We start from the raw sequence: 10,731 nt of genomic DNA on the forward strand, positions 1-10,731 counted from the left end.
GAATGAAAATCCAACTCTTCTGTAAACTTTTGTTAAAATCACAACTAAAATTTTTCAAAACCCTTCTTAAAAATATACAGAATCACAAACCGGTGAAAGCAAAATTATTTTTGTGCCATTCATTAGTCATTGTTACTTTATCTTTTTCATTTCCACTTTTGTGTGGTTTACATTACAGAGTGGCCAAGGTGGTTTAAGGAGTTGAGCTGCCATCGCAAAGCAGGCCATGGGAATCCACCAGCCATGCCTTGGTATGATGTACAGCCTCTGAACACCAGCTGGAGGGCCAGCTATGCTTCTGTTCTGACTCCATCATATAATAACTGTGAATAAATAAAGTAATACATGCAGGTGTCGTTTACAAAGAAAAACGTATTAACATGAACTAATTCCAGCAAAACCTACAACTCTTACAAGATACTGTCAACAGTGTCTAACCAACTTTGCCCTTTTAGGATGCAAGCTCCAGAACTACCTTTCTTTTGGCAACATTAACAGACCACTTTGAGAACCACAGGGAGCCTGTGTGGGCTTAACATAGAAGCCACTGAGTCAGTACTGGATGCAAATTCAGTTACTCCACTGTATGAGGAAGCCAAGTCCATAAAGCCTGGCCTGATGCATTTCACAGCTCTCTGAGAGGCTTGTATAAGAGGACTTGGCACACCTCATTCACACAGGGGAGGGGGCCTATTAACCGAGAACATCTAACAGTCGCTGTTAGAGACCCTAGTCTTTATCCACTTAGGACTTGTTAAGCCAAATGACCCTGGAAAGTGGTCATTCAGATCGTGGAGTGAAGTGATCTATCCAGTGGCATCAGAATGATAACCCAGAAGGGCCTTCCCTCTCAAATTATAATGAGATGAGGGGCCTCAAGAGTCACGAGCCGCTGGGGAAATGTGGAAATATAAGGGCCTGGCTGGGCAGTCTCCGCTGGTGGAGACAGGAGAGACAGTTCCCTGCATCTTCAGAGCTCGACTTCAGACTTTTTCATCTACTTGCCCAAACCTGACAACATCTTTCATCCACCTCGCGTGCTTTATCCACCTCCGCCCCGGGCGGCACGTTAGCCAGATTCAGGTACCCACAGGATACCTCCTGCACTGCGACCTCCTGGGTGAAGGGCGCTCCAGGTGGCCAAGGGTTTCTGGAACGCATTGTCCCAGAGAGCCAAATCTCATCGGGGTCACTAACATGTGCTGGGTGGAAGCCTGGCTCCACGCCGGGAGTCGCTGGCATGCCCCTAGTCGCCCAAAGACCCCAACAACGCAAGGGGAAGGTGTGCACGGGTCACCGAGGATCTCCAGCATGCACACCAGCCCTGCTCCAGTCCTGGCCCCTCTCTCTCCCGCGATCTTACCTGGATGGTGTGGCCGCGCCCAGGGGCGTTGGGCCCTCCAACCAATTTGCAGTAGAGCTCAGGCCGCCCCCCGCCAGGCTCCCGCTCCCCACAGGTGGCGGTGGCCCAAATCCGCGCCGCTGCGGCCAGGTTGAAATAGGGCGGGTGCAGACTGAGCCCGACTGCGGGCTCGGGGTTCTGGGCGGCCACGCCGAAGTTGAGGGGCAGCCACAGCAGCAGCAGCAGGACGCAGTGAAGTGCGCAGCCCGGCGCGCGCGGGGCCGCCGCCATCCCGGGCCGCGTGGTGCGGCCGCCGCTAGGCGCTCTCCCTTCCCGGAGCGCGGTGCGCACAGCGAGCGCAGTCGGGTGTGGAAAGCCCAGAGCCGCGCCCCCGCTCCACGCGCCCGGCGCCTGCGGCCTGGGGGTGGCCGCGCCCGCTCGGGAAACCTGCCGCCGCAGGAGCTGGCACCGGTGGAGCAGGAACTGCCAAGCGCCAAGCCCCGGGCCAACAGACGTCGTCTCCAGAGCGCGCTGGAAACTTCTGCAGGGAAGGGGAAAGGCGTTCCCAGCTTCCACCCGGCGCCTGACGCGGGCCTGCACCACCAGGCTTCCCAAGGCCAGGGCACAACTCAGCTCTCTCTCCAAGGGCTCCTCACTTTAGTCCGAAAAGCCAGCTGTAGAGAATGAATTCGAGAAAAGGAAACCTGCAGCGATTTTGGGTCAAACAGCAGTAGAAACAGTGAAACTTGCAGAATTTCTACCAAAGGCATTGTGATTTCCTGCACCCATGTTTATCGGTTGGCTTTCAAACGCTGTGCACTCCTGTTCTCTAAGGCACTGCAGCCACGAACCCGGATAACGCGGGGCTTACGTGCCTGCACATTTGAAAGACACTTGATGGTACAAGTTGTGGTTTGTTAAACTGGAAAGGTTGTTGTTGCTAGGTGCCATCGAGTCAAATACGACTCAGAGCAACCCTGTAAACAGCAGATCTGAACCCTGTCATATCCTGTGCCATCTTCACACTTCCTGACACACTAGAGCCCATTGCAGCAGTCACCATGTCAGTCCATCTAGTTGAGGGTCTTCCTCTCCTCCGACCCTCCACCCTTCTAAGCCTCATGTCCCTCTCCCAGGAATAGCTCCTCCTAGCAACATGCTCCAGGTATGTAAGGTGAAGACTCATCGTCCTTGCCTCCAAAGAGCACTCGGCTGCACCTTCTCCAAGACGTATCTGTTTGTCTTCATGGTCGTCCATGGGATATTCAGTGCTCTTCTCCAACACAACAGCTCAAAGGCATCAATTTTTTTCTGTCATTCTTATTCGTTGTCCAGCTCTCAGATGCATAGCAAGTGATCAGAAAGACTATGACCTGAATCAGACACACCTTAGTCCAGTCCTCAAACCTTAGTCCTCATCACTCCTCAATAATTTGGAGAATTCCCTAACTGCAGATTTTCTCAGTGCAATATATCTCCTTATTTTCTAAATGCTGGTACCAAAAGTGTTAATTGTGGATCCAAGTAAGATGAATTGAAGTTGTTGACAGTTTCAATCTCTTCTTTATCCGTCAAACCCACCTTGTCTTTCCTTTAGGCCACTGAAAGCAATTCTAAGACATAAAATAAGTGTCCTGTTGTCTTACTATTACTTCTAAGAGTTTACAGTTGTTTGTGTGGTCTTAAGTCTGCAATGGAGTTATTTCTGAACTCCCAAGAGTCCTTGTTCTGGTTTTCTTTGATTTGGAAGTAGGGAATCCTAAATACTGTAAATAATCATTGTCACTAATTTCCTATTTCCTACATCTGTGATTATTTCTCTCTCATCACTCTATGTTCATTTTTCTTTCCAGAATAAAGGACTAAATATTGGTCATTATGGAATGCTTGAGTTGCTTTTTTATCTTAATGGGAATGCCTTCCATGAACATTTTGCAAATTATGTGTTATTTAGTGTTCCCTGAAAACATAAGAAAATATTTTTAAAGGTATTTTACTTGGTCTTCAACCTGGAGCTTCCTGTTTGAAGCGTCTCCAGCCTGGAGTTTTACTGGAAAGGTACACTGAAGGAAATCCTCTAGGTGCCTCGTCTGCCAAATTTATCCGTTAAACTGAGAGGAGTCAAGGCAACAAGCCAACCAAGAGGAGAACTTGGTCCTGTATACAGAACACCTCACAAAAACAGAACGTACAGACCCTCTAAACAATTTGGCATCTACCCTTGGCTTATGTCTTTTTTTTTTTCTTCATTGTGCAACTTTCCAATGCCCAGGAAGCAATTAAAAAAAATGGGCTGCCAAAAGAGCAAACAAGTCCATTTTGCAGGGAAATGCAACCTGGATGCTCTTTGGAGGCAAAGATGGTGGAACTCATATGCTTTGAGCATGTTGTCAGGAAAGACCAGACCTTAGAAAAAGACGTCTTGCCGAGAAAGGTGGAGAGTCAGAGAAAGGGAGGAAGACCTGCAACCAGATGATTGGCACAGCATCTGTAACAGTGACCTTGACTGTTTAGGAGATGATGAGGATAGCCAGGATAGGGTTAGGTTCAGATCATTGTTCCAGGGTCGCTACGATTCATACTTGACAATAACAACAATCCAATCCAATAGCATAATGACAGGTCATCAGACAGTCTGATGACATCAGAAACCACAGTGGCCGAATCAACCACTTCTTGAGTCAAACCCAAACTTATTCCTTATAAGTGCGATGCTAAAAAAGACACTCACTGATTCCCATTGCAGGTAATAACAACAAACTCTCTATTGGGTTGTCAGAGACTGCAAATTGATTTGGAAGAGATTGTCCATCTTTATCTCACAAAACTGCTGGTAGACTCAAACAGCTCAGCTTTGGGTTGAAAGCACAACCCCTTATGCACTAGGCCAAGCAACAATCTCAGTGCAAAGACAGTTGACTGTGTGAATTATTAAAAATAAATAAATAAATTATACCTAAAATTGAGAAGAACTGGAATCCCAGAACACTTCATTGTGCTCATACTAAACCTATACATAAGACTGAGAAGCTGTTTTCCTAACAGGACAAGAAAACATTGCATAGTTTATAATCAAGAAAAGTGTGCTTCAGGGTTGGATCGTCTCTCTATACATATTTAATCTGTATGCTAAACAAATAATTCAAGAAACTAGACTATATGAAGAAGACTATTGTATTCATTAAGAACCTGCAGAGTGGTTTTGTTCACATTAGCAAAGAGTTGGAAACAACCTAAGTGCCCATCAAAAAATGAATGGATAGAGAAGCTGTGGTATACCCACACAATGGAACACTACACTGCATTAAAAAACAAGGAACTCATGCAATATTGTTCAAAATGGGTGACCCTGGACGACATTATGCTGAGTGAAGTATCTCAGTCACAAAAGGACAAATACTGCATGATGCCACTGTTGTAAAACAGGACAGACATTGGGATGGGAGTTAGACAAGAAAGATGGGTTCAATAATGTATACTGCATTGAAACAGATGAGGGGGAAAACTGTTTAAAAGGGATATGTGATTAGGTATTTTTGTCATGATAGGAGTCCAGAGCAAAGACTGCATAGAGGAGTGGGCCTCGGGGAGGGTTTGTAAAATAATGAAAGAATTTTTCTTTTACTTTTCCAAGATGGTAGTGTACTAGGGTTGGGAGGGGAGAAAAGTGCAACAATGAATGAGTGGAAATCCAAAGTCTCTGTAAGTTTTCATTGAAATTAATAATAAATTTTAAAAAAATTTAAAAAGAACCTGCAGCATGCAGATGACACAACCTTGCATACAGAAAGTGATGAAGACTTACATAACATACTGAAGAAGATCAAAGACTACAGCCTTCAACAGGGGTTCCATCTCAACATCCGGAAAACAAAAATTCTCAACCACTGGCCCCAACAGACAACATCATGAAGGATGGAGAAACGTAGCCAACGGCTTAATTTTACTTGGATCCACAATCAACATCCATAGTAACAGCAGTCAAGAAGGCAAAAGACAGGTTGCACTGAGAAAAATCTGCTGTCAAGGCTCTCTCTCTCCAAAGGGCTAAAGACAATGACGTAATTTAAAAGACTAAGGTATGCCTGCTCTCGGCTGTGATATTTTCAATTGCTTCCTGTGTATCTGAAAGTTGTACAATGAGTAAGGAAAACAGAAAAACCAATGCCTTTGAATTACGGTGTTAGAGAAGAATACCAAATATACTAAGAACTGCCAAAAGAGCAAATAAGTCTGTCTTAAAGAAATAAATGCAACCAGAGTGCTTGTTAAAGAGGAGGATGGTGAAGCTTCATCTCACACACTTAGGGCAAGTTGGCAGGAGGGCCAGTCCTTGGAGAAAGACATCATGCTGGAAAAGGTGGAAGATCAGAGAAAAAGAAAAAGATCCTCAACAAGATGGGCTGACCCAGTGACTGTAACAATGAGCTCACGCATATTCAGAGACAGTGACAACTTCTTGTCACCAAGTCAGAACTGACTCATAGCAGACCCTCCAGTAGGTTTTCAGAGGCTATAAACTGCAGAGGAGAGTGCCATAGAGGAACCGGTGGAGAGGAATGTCTATCTGTGTTTCATTAACTATGCAAAGACGTTTGACTGTGTGGATCATAACAAACTGTGGCTGACTCTGAGAAGAATGAGAATTCCAGAACACATGATTATACTAATGTGAAACCTATACTTGGACCAAGAGGCAGTAGTCAGAACAGAGCAAGGAAACACTGCATGGTTCAAAATTGGGAAGGGCATACACCAGGGATGTGTCCTATCTCCATACCTTTTCAACCTGTATGGGGAACAGATTATCTGGGAGGCTGGACTCTATGAGGAGAAATGTGGTGTCAGGATTGGTGGACGATCTATCAACAATCTGTATTATGCAGGTGGCACAACCTTGCTTGCTGAAACTGAGGAGGACCTAAAGTGCTTGCTGCAGAGTGTCAAGGACTGCAGCCTCCAATATGGATTGAGGCTCAATGTAAAGAAGACCAATTGGCAGCATCAGAATGGATGGTGAAGAGACTGAGATTGTTCACAGCTTTAGTTTGCTTGGCTTCACAGTTAACACTCTTGGCACCAGTAGCCAAGAAATTAAAAGACGTATTGCCATGGGAAAGTCTGCTGTTAGGGACCTCTCCAAAGTACTGAAGAGCAATGGTGTCTCTCTGGAGACTAAGGTGCATCTGATACAGGCCATGGTCTTTGCTATCACTTGTTATGCATCAGAGAGTTGGACAATGACCAAGGAGGATAGAAGGAGAATTGATGCCTTTGAACTGTGGTGCTGGAGAAGAGTATTGAGGGTACCATGGACTGCTAGGAAAACAGATTCATCCTGGAAAGGGTTTAACTGGTGGCTCCTTGGAGGCAAGGATTCTGAGGCTCCATCTAACATACTTTGGACATGTTGTAAGGAGGGACAGTTCCTTGGAGAGGGACATCATGCTTGGGATGGTGGAGGGCAGGCGCAGGAGGGGAAGGCCGTCTATGAGGTGGATTGATTCAGTGACTGGGGTAATCAGGATGGGAGTGTCAGAGACAGTGCGATTGGCATAGGATAGAACAGAGTTTAGGGCTGTTATACATAGGGTCGCTATGAGTCGCAAGCGACTCGGTGGCACATAACAACAACAACAACAACAGGTTTGTCCTGGAGAAGATGAAACCAGTTTGCTCCTTGGAGGAGCTCTGGCTCACATACTTTGGGCATGTTGCCAGGAGGGACCAGTCCTTGGAGAAGTATATCATACTTAGAAGGGTAGAGGGTCAGCACAGGAGAGGAAGACCCTCGATGAGGCAATTGACACAATGAATGTGACAATGGGATCAGGAGTGTCTGAGACAGTGAGATTGGCTCAGTATAGGGCAAAGTTCAGAGCTGTTGTTCATAGGGTCACTATGAGTCACTGTCAACTTGATAGCACATAAAAACAGCAATCTCTGGATTGGTATCATAATTATTTAACCACTCAACCACCAGAGCTCCCTAGAGATCACGAGGAGGAGGCGCAAGATAGGATAAGGTTCGGCTATGTTGTTCACAGAAATATAACTTGTTATAATCCACAAAGTCAAATGTCCTTGCTTTGTTAGTAAAACACAAAGGACATTCTTCTGGAATGCTCTGCTTTCAGCCAGGATCCATCTGACACCAGCAATGATATCCCTGGTGCCACAGCCTCTTATAAACAGAATTTGAACTTCTTTCTAGAAGTTCTCTGTCACTGTTCTTGCTATTTTTAGACTATCTTCAGGAATATTTTAATTATATTGTTGTATAATTTCCACATTTTGTTGCATCATCTTTTTTGTGAGTGGGAACAAATATGGATCTCCTCCAGTCAGTTGATCACAGCAATCCTCCAAATTTTCTGGCATAGACTTCTGACTACATCAAGGGCTCTATCCATTAGTTGAAACATGTCAACTGGTATTTCATCAATTCGGGGGAGGGGGGCTTATCTTTTTACCAATATCTTCAGTGCTACTTGAACTTCTTCTTTCATTATCACTGGCTCGTGTTCATATGGTACTTCTTGAAATATTTCAATGTTGGTCAATTCATTTTGGTATAGTGACTCTATGTATTCCTTCCATCCATCTTCTTTTGATGGCTTCCTGAATCATTCTAGATTTCGCCCATAGCATCTCTCTTAATATTTCAACTCAAGGTTTGAACTTATTTTTCAATTCTTTCATCTTGAAATATGCCAAGATATTTCTTTCCTTTTATTTGCTAATTCCAGCTCTCTGCTCATTCCGTTATAATACTTTGTTTTGCTTTCTCAAGTTGCTCTCTTGAAATTTTCTGTTAGGCTCTTTCACTAACATCTCTTCCCTTTGTTTTGGCTTCTTAATGCTCTAATTCAATGTTCAGAGTCTCTAGCACCCATTTGGATTTTTATTTCTCCTCTGGTTTTTGTGTGTGGTTTTCGTTTTGTTTGTTTGTTCTTTTTCAGCTTTTATTCTTTTTTTATCTTCACAGATGGTATTCTTGATGTTGTCCCATAACTCATCTAGTCTTCAATCATTGATATTCATGCCTCAAACCTGGTCTTGAAATTATTTTTAAATTCAGATGGCATAGACTCGGGTTCATATTTTAGCTCCTTTGAACTTGATTTCATTTTCTTCAACGTCAATTTAAACTTGCACATGAGTACTTAACAGTCTGTCCACAGTCAGCACCTGCCCTGGTTTTGACTGCTCATATTGAGCTTCTCCAATGATTCCTTCCACAGATGGAGTCAGTCTGATGCCTGTGTAATCCATCTGATGAGACCCATGTATAAAGATGTCATCTGTGGCTTTTTCAAAAGGTATTTGTGAGGAACAAATCATTGCCTGTACACAATTCGATCGTTCGATTTCCAGCCTCATTTCTGTCACCAAGCCTGTACATCCCAACTACTTGTTTTGAACATTTGTATCCCAGTCACCAATTATTGTTAATGCATCTTGATTATACAAGTGGTCAATTTCAGGCTGCAAAATTTGGTTGTGTTTAAGTTAGAGAAATTCAATTACTTGCCCACATTTTAAAAAGAATTGGAGTAACAAATAGGAGACAGGATTTGTGACTCACTTCACACCCCAGGGAGAATTCTGGGGAGAAGAGGGAGGAAAGAAAAGTTGCTTGAGTCAGGCCATCCACAGCACGACTGCTGCAGAAATGGCTCAAACACTGAGGGAGATACTGGTTTCCTTCCCCTGGAGGTGAGGGTGTGACAGATATGCATAGCTGGGTTTAAACAAACCCAAACTAACTCATGTGAGTTTGGGGGTTGGCTGGATGCCCAATACTTCAGAAATGATTCATGCATCACTGTGTCCTTCAGATCTTAAAATGGAAATGTAGTTTGCCATGCTATTGTTGAAGAATTGCCTTAAGAGTCAAGGTATATGCCAAGGTGAGAAGTCCACCACAGAGTGTCTCTCTAGTATATAATGATCAGCCTAACTAACATCTTCTCAAAATGATGGTCCCTGGAGCAAAAGCATGGATTTCTCTTCTCCTTTTTTGTACCTTCTCCTCAAGATGACAACTCTTTTTATCTTCTGTTCATCAGAAATCTGGTACCTGATTATTATTAGTTGTTGTTGTCGTCTAGTCGGAATGGACCCATAGCTGACCCTCCAGAGGTATTCAGAGGCTGTTAATCGCATGGGAGGAGACTGCCCATCCTTCTCCCACAGAGCAGCTGGTGGATTTGAACCATGTGCCTTTGGGATTGCAGAGCAGCTTTTTATCACTAGGCCACCAGGACTCCATGGTGGTGGTGGTGGTGGTGGTGGTGGTGGTGGTGGTGGTAGTAGTAGTAGTTTTTGTTGTGGTGGTGGCAGTGGTGGTGGTGGTGGTGGTGTACCATCAGGTCAGATCAGACACATTTAGCTGACCCTCCAGCAGGTTATCTTTTGAAACAAATTTTTTAATTTTAATTATTATTTTAACAAAAGTTTACAAAAAAGATAGCTTTTCATTTATCCATTCATTGCTGCACGTTTTACCCTCTTTCTCCTTTCCTCATCTCCCAGCTCTCTTTGTATATATATATTTTCACTCATTGTACGCTTACCTCCCTTCCTCCTCTCCCCAGTCTTCTTGACCATGTATCTCTTATTCTGGGCTGTTGTACGTATAATGCCTAATCATATATTCCTTTTAAATAGTTCTTTCCTTCATCTGTTCCAATGCAGTATTCATTATTTAGTCCCTTTTTTCTTTGTTTCTCCCCAACTCCCCTTGTCAGTCCAGTAGGTTTTCAGGGGCAGTTAATCACATGGGAAGAGAATGCTCATCCTTCTCTCATCAAACAACTAGTGGACTCAAACCACGTGTCTTTGGGATTTCAGTACAACTTATTAAATGTATCCTGTTAAACTACACCTTGCTGTTGGTTTGGATTTGCTTTTAATGGATTTGCAAAGTAGATTGTAGAATAGAAATAATTCTACAATTAGAGAAATACTAACATCATCACTTCACGGAGAAAATCAAGTGCTAGACCAATAATCTTCCTCAGTTCACTGGCAAGGAGTCGGAACTGGCTCATAGGTGACCATTGCATTTCCAAAGCTGTGCATCACAAGGGAGGAGATTACTGATCTTTCTCCTGCTGAGTCTCTGGTAGACTGGAACCACCACAGAGGCATATGACCTTTGGGCTAGCTGTGCAGTTCCCTACCATATGTGTAGATCCTAGATGGTAACAAAACCGATGCCATAAGGAAAAAGAAGAGAGGGTAACTAAACAAAGACATTTCTACTTAATGCAATACCACACACCAGGTGAGGAAACTAGACAATGAGTAAAGTTTTGCCACCCAACTGTTTAGCTTCATTGCAAAAACTAAGATCAAATGCACCTTCCAGATCCTTACAATTC

The 10,731-nt window shown here is 43.9% G+C and overlaps 1 protein-coding gene across 1 annotated transcript in view; it reads right to left on the reverse strand.

Moving 5' to 3' along the window:
- Positions 1-10,731, reverse strand: part of LAMA3 (laminin, alpha 3) — a 383,386-nt gene that overhangs the window by 342,441 nt on the left and 30,214 nt on the right. The window contains 1 exon segment of the mRNA XM_006895048.1: positions 1,364-1,997. Within this exon segment, the coding sequence (XP_006895110.1) occupies positions 1,364-1,997 (634 nt within the window).

The sequence above is a fragment of the Elephantulus edwardii genome, unplaced genomic scaffold (genome assembly GCF_000299155.1).
Source record: "Elephantulus edwardii isolate Elephantulus edwardi_28Jun2011 unplaced genomic scaffold, EleEdw1.0 scaffold00155, whole genome shotgun sequence".
Lineage (NCBI taxonomy): Eukaryota > Metazoa > Chordata > Mammalia > Macroscelidea > Macroscelididae > Elephantulus > Elephantulus edwardii.